The sequence below is a fragment of the Myotis daubentonii genome, chromosome 6 (assembly GCF_963259705.1).
Source record: "Myotis daubentonii chromosome 6, mMyoDau2.1, whole genome shotgun sequence".
NCBI classification, from domain to species: Eukaryota; Metazoa; Chordata; class Mammalia; order Chiroptera; family Vespertilionidae; genus Myotis; species Myotis daubentonii.
This window is the reverse complement of record NC_081845.1, coordinates 71,042,856-71,055,281: the sequence shown is the minus strand read 5'-3', so window position 1 is coordinate 71,055,281 and position 12,426 is coordinate 71,042,856. Positions and strand designations below refer to the sequence as shown.

Genomic DNA, 12,426 nt, shown 5'->3' with positions numbered 1-12,426 from the left:
AGCTTTGGCTTTGAACATATGATCCCTTGGGAAACTTTTCCATCTATGGTTTTTGTAACAATACTTTTTTCCTTGTCCTACTCCCAATCTTTCTACTTCTTAATCACTTTTGTGGACACTTCTTTAAATCATTTCTTGATTTCTGATCCCCAATCTTTAGCTCTCACTTCTCTCTTTCTACAAAATCAATCCAGTCAATTGTGGTTTCCACTATCACATGTATAAGCACTCTCACAGCCAAATCTTGGTCAAGATTTCTTGTGAATTCAAATAACTTACTCTTTATCACAATGTCCCATTGATAGGAATGGTATGTAACAGGAATGGACTGATAAAATGGACTGGTGGATTAGTGGTAATGGCAAGCCAGTTAAATATCTGAAAATTATCCCTGCCCAAAAATGCAAAAATGAACCTGCTGTCTTTCCCCGTAAATAATCTTGTGATCCACATCTTAATTAGATAGCATAACATTTATATTTATATAAGCCAAATTGGTCATTAAAATTCCACATTTTTCTATTTTTTTAACCTACAATTATTCACAAGTTTAATAGCTTTCGTAGTCATCTTCTCACTCTTAAGGCCACATGATTTTTATTTAAGTATTCCTATTACCTAATGTTACCAATTCATTTCTTTTTTTAAAAAAATATATTTTTATTGATTTCAAGGAGGAAGGGAGAGGGAGAGAGAGAGATAGAAATGTCAATGTTGAGAAAGAATCATTGAGTGGCTACCTCCTGCTCGCCCCCTACTGAGGATGGAGCCTGCAACCCAGACATGTGTCCTTGACCAGAATCGAATCGGGGACCCTTCAGTCCGCAGGCTGATGCTCTATCCACTGAGCCAAAACAGGTAGGGCACATTACCAAATCTTGACGGGTAGTCTAAAGCCCTCCAATCCTATACACTTCAGCTGCTGTTACTGTGAAAACTACATAAATATATACTACTTTTGAAAACTTCTTAAGTGGCACCTCCAGGCACCAGCATACACATATATACTATTTTGTATTTTATGTAGGATGCATTATTCTCAGGCTCTTGCTCACTTTCCCAACATTAAGTCTTTCTCCTGCTCAATTCACATTAAATTCCATGGCTCCACAATAATAAAATATTTCTACTCCCACTCCCCTCTCCTAAGTCTTTCCATTACCTATACCTCTGTGTGTGGTTGTTTTATCTGCCTGGAATAACAGTCTACACTATTTACCTGGTAGACGCTTGATCATCTCTAACTACAAACTCCCTTACTGCTCCAAGGAGTTCAGAAGCCTTCCTTTTCTATTTTTCTACATTGCCTCTGTATATTGTTCATATTTCTATCAGGGCAAGTAGCTAACTGTATTAGAGATATTTGTGTATCTCCTGGAGTGTTGAGACCTTGCATTTAATGTATGCTCACAAAAGTTAAATTCTATGAAAAGTCCCTTTTTTGGGGGGAAATACATAGTTATTGGTATGTAAAGCAAAATGGAAAATATAGAATATATTAAGCTATTAGTATATACTTAACAAGCAACCTTAAATTTTTAAAGTAGCTCTCTGTAATAACATAAAATGAAGCAAAATAATAACATTTAAGTCAGCATGCATGCTCTTATCCTAAAATATAGGTTAATAATGAAGACAACAGACTAATTATCTAAATGGAAATTTAGAAAGTGGGCTGGCATATGCACAAAACTCCGTAGACAAAATTCTTACATTTTAGTAACCTTATATGAAGCAGAGACTGGGAATGGTCTTCTAGTTCCATTTCTTACGTCATATTTTTGGTATGTTAGTAAGCCAACCCTTTCATATATCCATTGGTCACTAGCACGGGAGTAAACAAAAGCCCATATGCTTAATATTATCATGAAATGTAACACACATGTACTACATAAGATGGAAAAAAAGCCTAATACTGGAGCAATTCTAAAAATGAGAACAGTAAACTTTTAGTATACGTTGGTAGGATAAAGTAATGTTTGTTGAATGTCTCAAAATTTCTTTTTGAAAACATGTAGATGGCCCAATAAGCCAGAAAACCTTATGAAGTTTTCCTCTCTCTTCATAAAATGACACAATACAAAAATCAATAGAAATACCTTGTTTGCTCCATGAAGACCTGGAAATCCACCAATAAAGACAGGCCAGGATTCCTGTAGGGGTTTTCCAGGCACGTGCGTGACAGGTTCCCTTGCTTTTACAGTCCTCCCTAGAATAGTCAGCTCAGCTTTTCATGGGTCCAATTCTTGCCTGCAACCATTTAGAAAAGTAATTTATGGTTTTAGTAGATGTTGTATAAACATTTATCTGACCAATTAATTAAGCTATTAACAAAAGAAGAAAGATTTAAGTAAATAGATTATCTCACCATAAAACCAACAAAGCCAGAAGTAGATTAATCTGCTCTAAATTAGAAACCCGTAATGCTTTAAGTATATAAATACAAAGTTAAATTTAGACAAAACAACGAATTGTAGCAATCACCTAATAAAATAAATAAGTCCTGATAATTAAGAGATCTTTCAGCTGTGATTAAAATGATGTTAGAGTGAGATATTCTACTTTAGTTTTTTTACATTGTTAAATTTTCTGTGTGAGTTGAAAAGTATTGGTTTATATATGATTACAGTACTGTCCTCTATCTGCAATTTTACTTTCCATGGTTTCAGTTAGTCATATCATCAAACTCCATTCAAAAATATTAAATGGAAAGTACCAGAAATAAATAATTTGTACATTTTAAATTGTGCATCAGTCTGAGTAGTATTATCTCGCATTGTTTTCCTCCTTCTGGCCCAGGACATAAATCATCCCTTTGTCCTGTGTAACCAAGCTACATATGCTATTTTCCCAATAGTCAGTTAGTTTCCATTGACTGTCCCAGTATCTCAGTACTTGTGTTCAAGTAATCCATATAGTATCCTAACAGTAAGTCACAATGCCTAAGTATGTCATTCACCTCATTTTGTCTCATTACATAGGCATTGTATCATCTCACATCATCACAAGAAGGGTGAGTATAGTACAAGATAATTTTTAAAATATATTTTTATTGATTTCAAAGAGGAAGGAAGAGGGAGAGAGAAATAGAAACATCAGTGATGAGAGAGAATCATCGATGGGCTGCCTCCTGCACGCCCCTCACTGGGGATTGAGCCTGCAACCCAGGAATGTGCCCTGACCAGAAATTGAACAATGACCTCCTGATTCATAGGTCAACGCTCAACCACTGAGCCACACTGTCTGGCTAGTACAAGATATTTTGAGAGAGGGGGGCCATATTTATATAACTTTTATTATAATATATTGTCATTTATTTTATTTTATTATTCATTACTAGAGGTCTGGTACATGAAATTTATGCAAGGGTAGGGTCCCTAGGCCTGGCCAGCAATTAGTGCCAATATGTGGGGCAACCAGCAGGGTGATCAGGGGGCCCCCTCTGGTACTCGCCTTGGCCAGCCTAGTGCCACCCGCTCGCCAGCTCTGCCCCCCACCGCCACCGGATGCCTCCCTCTGTGGGGTGACTGGCGGGGCAATCAGGGGGCCCCACTGGCACCCGCCTTGGCTGGCCTGGGGCCTGCAGACAGGGGGAAGCTCCTGCATGGAGCATCTTCCCCCTGGTTGTTAGTGTGCATCATAGCGACTGGTCGTTCCAAAGTTTGGTCAATTTGCATATTAGGCTTTTATTATATAGGATTATTAATATCTTACTGTGACTAATTTATAAATTCAAATTTATCATAGATATGTACAAATAAGAGAAGATATCCTATCTAATAAAAGAGAAACATGGTAATTAGTGTACATCTGCTACCCTTCCCATAAGCTAATCCGCAAGATATGCAAATTAACTGCCAGCCAAGATGGCGGCCAGCAGCCAGGCAGCTTGAAGCTAACATGAGGCTTGCTTGCTTCAGTGACGGAGGAAACCAACGTTCCCTGCCTGCCTTGCTGGCCACTGAGCTTGCAGTTTGAAACATTGTTACAAATATAGAAGCTAAACAAAACCCCAGAAACCTGCTTTCAGCAAGCCAGGATCTCAGAGCTGGAGTTATACATTGTTTCAATTATAGAACCCAAACAAACCAGATACCTGCTTTCAGCAGCAGAGGCCTCAGAGCTGGAGCCAGAGCTAAAGCTGGCCCAGAATAAAAAGAAAAAGAAAAAAAGGAGCAGTTGGGAGCTTCAGTCACCCGCCAGCCTAAAAACAGCCCTGAGCCCCTCACCCAGACTGGCCAGGCACCCCAGTGGGGACCCCCACCCTGAAGGGTGTGTGACCAGCTGCAAACAGCCATCATCCCCTCACCCAACCTGGCCAGGCAACCCAGTGGGGACCCCCACCCTGATCCAGGACACCCTTCAGGGCAAACCAGCTGGCCCCCACCAGTGCACCAGGCCTCTATCCTATATAGTAAAAAGGTAATATGCCTCCCACCACCGGGATCAGCGGAGCTGAGAGGCCTCCTGGCACCGGGATCAGTGTGACAGGGGACAGCGCCCAAACCCCCTGATCGCCCTGTGGTTCTGTGTGTGACAGGGGGCGGGGCCACAACCTCCCTATCGGCCCTGCTCTGTTCATGACAGGGGAAGGCGCCCCAACCCCCTGATCAGCCCTGCTCTGTGCCTGATAGGGGGGAGCTCCCCAACCCCCTGATCGCCCTGCAGCTCTGTGTGTGACAGGGTGCAGTGCGCCAACCCCCTGATCGGCCCTTCTCTGTGTGTGACAGGGTGCGGCGCCCTAACACCCCCCTCCCCCCCACCACGGGTCCTGCTCTTTGTGTGACGGGGTAGAACCATAACCTCCCCATCGGCCCTGCCCTGAGTGTGATGGTGGTGTCCCAACCCCCTGATCGGTCCTGCTCTGTGGGTGATAGAGGGCAGTGCCCCAACCCCCCCCCCCCCCAACGGGCCCTGCTCTGTGTGTGATGGGGTAGAGCAGCCGTGGGCAAACTATAGCCCGTGGGCCGGATCCAGGCCATTTGAAATGAATAAAACTAAAAAAAAAAAAAGACCGTACCCTTTTATGTAATGATGTTTACTTTGAATTTATATTAGTTCACACCAGTACTCCATCCATGCTTTTGTTCTGGCCCTCCGGTCCAGTTTAAGAACCCACTGTGGCCCTCGAGTCAAAAAGTTTGCCCACCCCAGAGGTAGAGCCATAACCTCCCCATCGGCCCTGCCCTGAGTGTGACAGTGGCGGCGCCCCAACCCCCTGATGGGCCCTGCTCTGTGCGAGACAGGGTACACAGCCCCAACCCCCCTGATGGGCCCTGCTCTGTGGGTGATAGAGGGTGGCGCCCCAACCCCCTGATGGGCCCTGCTCTGTGCGAGACAGGGTACAGAGCCCCAACCCCCCTGATGGGCCCTGCTCTGTGCATGCCAGGGGGCAGCGCCCCAACCCCCTGGTTGGTCCTGCTCTGTGCGTGACAGGGGGTGGCGCCGCAACCTCCCCATCGACCCTGCCTTGAGTGTGACGGGGGCGGTGCCCCCACCCCCCAATAGGCCCTACCCTGAGGGTGACTGAGGGTGGCATCGCAACCTCCCAATCCGCCCTGCTCTGTGCATGACAGGGGGGTGGCACCCCAACTCCCCAATCAGCCCTGCTCTGAGCCCAACCAGGGGCTGCACGTAGGGACTGGGCCTGCCCTCTGTCACCCGGGAGCAGGCCTAAGCCAGCAGGTTCTTATCTCCGGAGGGGTCCCAGACAGCGAGAGGGCACAGGCCGGGCTGATGGACCCTCCTCCTCCCCCCGAGTGCACAAATTTTTGTGCACCGGGCCTCTAGTTATATATGTGTGTGTGTGATAATTTCAGTACAGTCTATGGTTCCAGGCACTCACTGGGGTTCTTGGAACATATTTTCCAAGGGTAAGGGAAGGAATTCTGAATCTGATGTACAATACATGTTTATGGTTAAAAATAGTAATACTGCAATGAGTAATTATTTATAGCAATATAAATCATACTAAGATACAAAGCATGTAAACTTTTTAAAAATGAATAAATCACATATAACTTAATTAGGCAACTCCCAGTATTAATTTTCATGTGCCCATATTTTAGAAAGATGAGATAAAAAATACTTTGACAGTACTATAACATGTTGATATGCATGTCTCACTAACTCTATACACCTGTTTAATCATCTAATCCAGGGACTGAAACCGATGGCATATAGGCCAAATGTTGCCATTCCACCACATTGTAAGTAAAGTCTAACTGGTACAGAATCACCGATTTCTTTACTCATAACCTATGGCTCTTTCACAGCAGAGGTGAATAGCTGCAACTAAGACCCTAAGGCCCAAATAGCCAAAATATTTACTACCTAGCTCTTTACAGAAAAGAGTTGGTAGATCCTTACCTAATCAATTTATCTATTTAGCAACCAAGCAAGTACATTTTATTATAATCCTTTCAGAGATGATAGTACACATATTATAAGATACCTAGGTAACATTCACCTATCAATGCCATTCTATATCTTGACTATGTGATAGTCTGTCTTCCAAATATTTATATAAACTTTTAATTGAATAATAACATGTATGATGAAGAAGGTAAAGAATAAAGCTCTATGAAGTACCATATTGTGAAGATACTCAAGTGATCACTACATAGGTCAAATGGCAGAATATTACTAGTATGAATTCCTAGAAATATTAGCAACACAAATACACATTTGTATGTCCCCTCCATCTTAATTCAACATTGTTTTCAATATTCATTTTTGTCATTGAATTTAATAGTAGTTTGTTCATTTTCAAGATGTATCATTATATTGATATTTCAAAAATTATTTATTCTAGATTTAGCATACATTTGGTACTATTATGAATATTGCTGTTATAAACATGCTTGTACATGTAGAGTTAATCCTCTTACTTCATTCATCTTTTGGGTTGAGATTATCAAATATCATCATCTCCCTTTTTTTCTCTTAATTGTGATGAATTGTGTTCACTGTTTTTTTTTTAAATATTTGGGTGTATTTCTGGAATAATTATAACTTTTTTTATTCTGTGTGTCTTGGTTTACTTTTCTACATTTTAAGGAAAAGGCACTGGCCTTCATATTTCCTGTATTAGACTGGTCTTATAAAATTTTTCAATCAAGATTATGCTGTCCTTATATTCTACAGAGAGTTTACATAATATTAATTTTATATCTGCCATTTATTTTTTTTAATATATTTTATTGATTTTTTACGGAGAGGAAGAGAGAGAGATAGAGAGTTAGAAACATCGATGAGAGAGAAACATCGATCAGCTGCCTCCTGCACATCTCCCACTGGGGATGTGCCCGCAACCCAGATACATGCCCTTGACCGGAATCGAACCTGGGACCCTTCAGTCCACAAGCCGATGCTCTATCCACTGAGCCAAACCGGTTTTGGCAATATATCTGCCATTTATATATGGTAGAACTCACTAGTATAACCACTTGGGCTTAAAGTTTTCTTTGAAGAAGTTACTAAATATGGATTCAATGTATTTAATATAGTATAGTTATCTATGTATTATCATGTCCATTTTGTTAAACTGTATTTTTTCTTAGAAATTTTTTCATTCAATCTATACTTTCAAAAGTATGGCATAAAATATTTCATAATTTCCTGATATTATATTTTTATTGGTATTAGAACTATAGTAATGTTTCTGGTGATACTGACTATTTGTATCATTTCTTATTGTATTTTTTTGTGGATAAATATTGGCAGGGAGTAGTAAATTTCAAAGAACACACTTTTGCCACTGTTAGTCTTAATTCTCTATTTGTTTTCTACAACTTTAATGTCAGCTCTTATCATTATGATTTTCTTTTTTGAAGTTTCTTTGGGCATAACTTACTCTTATATTTTTAAGGTTTTTAACTTAAATTATGCTCTCAAGATTGTAAATTTTTCTTTAAGAATTAATTTTGCTATGTTTAACAAGTTCTATTTTCATTATTACTGTTCAAAATATGTTCTAATTTCTTTTTCCCTCATTTAGTCCAAGAGTTATTCAGAATTGTATTACAAATTTACAAATATACAGGGATTTTCTGTTTTTTATTATTATAAAAAATTATTAAAACTCAAATCAAGCTTGTTCAAAGAATATTTTCTATTTGCTTTCAAGTCTTTGAAATTTATTTGCCTAGGCTGCATATCCCAGGATATGGCCAATTTTACTAACGTTTTCATGACCCTAGAAGTCTGAAGTTAAGTGCAATATGGTCAGGTTTTAACATTTACACAAACATACACACATTTATACACTTTTCTATTGAATGTAAAATGGGAACAATTGAATAGTTAAATTATGTCTATGCTGTCTGTACATTTTTTTTCTTTAAAATATACTTACAGATTCTTTGCATCCCTCTTCCATCTGCATCATTATATTACTTAATAGAGCTAAAACCAAGTGTGGCCATGAAGCCAATACTGAGGCTTTTATAAAAAGAGTTTTGAAAATTTTTTGAAAAGATAAATGATGTTCTCTATATTAAGAACATGAGAGAAAAATGTGTTGCACATTTTTAGAACCCATTTCTTATTCTTAAATTCTATATTTAAAGCAAACTAGAAACTTTATGTGTTAATTACTTATTACAACTAAACTGTTAAAAATATCTTATGGAGGTTATAGCTTCTAGAATGCTATTCATTTACTGACAAAAATAAAAAGCAGAGCATCATGGCAGAGTGAGAAGACTAGTTTGTAACTCTCCTTAAACCTACAACTAGTCGGATATCTATAACCCAACAAAGGTTCCTTTGTTCAACATACTCCCATGTCTGAGAGGGAAACAAAAGCACAAATAAGAAATGTGACTACACCAAACTAAAATCCTTCCACACAGCAAAGGGGTTAATATCCAAAATATATAAAGAACTCATACAACTCAACAACAAAAATAACCTGATTAAAAAATGGGCATATCTGAACGGACATTTTCCCACGGAAGGTCTACAGATGGCCAAAAGACACATGGAAATACATTCTATGTCACTAACTATTAGGGAATTAAAACAATAATGAGATATCAGTACACACCTATTATTTCAACGTTTATTATCCAAGAGACAAGAAATAACAAGTGTCAGGGAGGAGATGGAGAGTGTCAGTGAGATTATAAATTGATGCAGCCACTATGCAAAACAACATGGAGGTTCCTTAAAAATTTAAGAATATATCTACATATGTTCCACCAAATACTACTTCTGGGTATTTTTCCAAAGAATATGAAAATACTTTGAAAATATAGTCTGTGCCCCTATGTTCATTTCATCATTATTTACTACAGCCAAGATATAGAAATAACCAAACAATGGATGAACGGCTAAAGAAGATATGGTCTATCTATCTGTCTGTCTGTCAGTCTGTCTGTCTGTCTATTTATATAGACAGATAAATAGATACATATACATAATTTCCTTATATGATATATAATAATTTAAGAAAAGACATTATTGGATGTTTAGTTTCTAAGATTTTAAAATAATAAATAATTACATGATAATTAATTCTTGAACGTTATCTCACCATTACTTGGTTATGTCCTTTTGAAGTATTTCAAGAAGTAAATTATTAAATAAAATTATACACACTTTTAAAGATTTATCATCAAATTGCTAAATTACATTCTAGAAATTTGATTCCAATAAGTATTGTCAGAATGTTGAAGATTTTGTTCAGTTTTATATTTATATTCATACTAGAGGCCCGGTGCACAAATTTTTGTGCACCGGGCCTCTAGTATGTTATGTTTAGAGACAAATTTGAATGTCAATACTTTATAATGAGATTCTATGTATATAGCAGATTGAGTTTTATACACTTTCACTGTAATATTTGAAAGCAATTGCTTTAATTATTGAAGTGGTATAATTTATTTTGATATTTGGTATGCCAGTATCCTCTCTTACAACTCTTCTTCAAATATATTTTTTGTTGTTGTTAATCCTCACCCTAATATTTTTCCATTTTAGAGAGAGTGGAAGGGAGTTGGGAGAGACAGAGAGAGACACATCGATTGGTTGCCTCCCGTATGCACCCAAACCAGGATTTGCTTGCAACCCCAGTACGAGCCCTTGACCAGAATTGAACACGGGACCCTTCACTCCATGGGCTGATGCTCTATCCATTGGACCAAACCAGCTAGGGCTTCTTTAAAGATTTTTACATGTCACAATTTATAATAGCTAAGATCTGGAAACAGCCCAAGTGCCCATCAGTAGATGAGTGGATAAAAAAGCTGTAGTACATTTACACCATGGAATAGTATGGAGCAGTAAAAAAGAAGGATCTCTAACCCTTTTTGATACAGCATGGAAGGACCTGGAGAGGATTATGCTAAGTTAAATAAGCCAGTCAGAGAAAGACAAGTATCACATGATTTCACTCATTTGTGGAATCTAATGAACAAAATAAACTGATGAACAAAATAGATCCAGAGACATAGAAGCATGGAACAGAATATGCAATCTCAGAGGGAAGGTGGGGGAGGGTGGGTGGGTGGGAAGAGAGTACTGGTATACATATATGCATAATCCATGGGCACAGACAGTAGTGTGGTGAAGGCCTGGGTCGGGGGTGGAGACGGGTTATAAGATGTCAAGAGAGGGAAAAAGAGGGGCATATGTAATACTTTCAACAATAATGATTTAAAATCTATTTTTTATTCCCAAATTGTCAGTGGTATTTTTATCAAGAATAAAAGTTATTCTATATTCTAAAACTTAAAGGCTAAATATATGTGTATATATATACACACAAACATGTGTACACACACCTGCATACTTGTGTCTGACAAATATACATGTTTCTTATATTTATATAAAATATTAGAATATTTAATCCAATGAGAAGTAAATGTTCTACCTGTTTTTTTCCTTCATTTACCTATCTGCTCTTAGTCCATATTCAACTGTGGTCTCTATCTTTTGGAATGACTTATTTAGAGAATAATAATGAGTACTGTGAAATACAATATATGTTAATTTAAGACTAGGGGTCCGGTGCACGAAATTTGTGCACCAGGGGTGGGGGTCCCTCAGCCCAGCCTGCCCCCTCTCACACACTGGGAGCCCTTAGGGGATGTCCTACTGATTGCTTAGGCCCGCTCCCTGCTCCCCTTGGGGAGCGGGCCTAACCCACAGTCTGGCCTCCCTTTGAGGCAACCGGGCTGATCAGGGGAAGGCACCAGCCTCATCACCACACTGCAGCAGCCACTGCCAGTCACCGCAGCCACCAAGGGGTTTTCATCAACACGGACTCCAGTCCCTTCACCATGAAAAAATGACAACTTTCTTTAGGCATTTTCAAGATGTGTCTTTCATAGGATATGACATTTCTTTCTTTCTTTTTTTTTTAATCCTCACTTGAGGATATGTTTCCATTGATTTTTAGAGAATGTGGAAAATAAAGGGAAAGACAGAGAGAAACATCAAAGTGAGAGGAACACTTTGATTGGTTGTCTCCTGCATGAACCCTGACCTGGGCCCCAGCCCGGGAGGAGCCTGAAACCTAGGTACATGCTCTTGGTCAGAACTGAACCCAGGCCCTGCGGTGGGCAGGCCGAGGTATTATCCACTGAGCCAAACCAGCTAGGGCAGGATATGACATTACTTAGTCCTCCAGCAGTGGACCTTCATTTTTTTCTCCAAGAGTGTGGTGGAAAAACCCTAGATCACCTTTTTGGATTCTTATTACCCAAGTTACTAAGAATATTACCAGTGGCATATGGGGAGCTTAGCCAATGAGCGGTCAGAAAAGGTGTTTCCTCTGTAGTTCATTCTGATCGCTGGCTCTGCCCCTGCCCAGGCCTACAGCCTCTGGCTGAGGCTTCAGGCCTAGGCAGGGGACCCTCAGACCCCTGTGATCGCCGGCTCTGCCCCTGCCCAGGCCTATAGCCTCTAACAATGCTATAAGCCAGGGCAAGGGACACCCAGACCCCTCTGATTGCCAGCTCCGCCCCTGCCCAAGCCTAAAGCCTCTGGCCGAGGCTTTAGGCTTGGGCAGGGGCCCCCTTTGGCTCTGATTGCAGGCTCGGCCCTGCCCAGGAGCCCCCTGGCTCAGACCCTTCCTAGGCTGCTCAGAGCCCACAAACGGTGGGTTTGAGATGTTTGGGTGGGTTAAGTAGGCACTACCTCAAGTGACCTGGGTGCCAATGATGTTCATGGGACCCAGGCTGTTGGGCACCTATTTATACAAATTAACCGCCATCTTTGTTGGGTTAATTTGCATACTCATCCAATTGGCTGGTTGGTGTAGCGGAGGGATGGTCAATTTACATCTTTCTCTTTTATTAGGTAAGCTGTGTAGTAAGGATTACAATACAATAGAAATGAATTCAAGTTAGAAATACCCCAGAAGTGATCCTTGAATGATAAAGATAATTATGATAGGAAGAGGGAAGAATAATAGATACT

The 12,426-nt window shown here is 39.9% G+C and overlaps 1 protein-coding gene across 1 annotated transcript in view; it reads right to left on the bottom strand.

Moving 5' to 3' along the window:
• EYS (eyes shut homolog) overlaps positions 1-12,426 on the bottom strand; it is a 1,266,634-nt gene that overhangs the window by 477,065 nt on the left and 777,143 nt on the right. Inside the window, 1 exon segment of the mRNA XM_059702239.1 lies at positions 2,100-2,250. Coding sequence (XP_059558222.1) covers positions 2,100-2,250 — 151 coding nt within the window.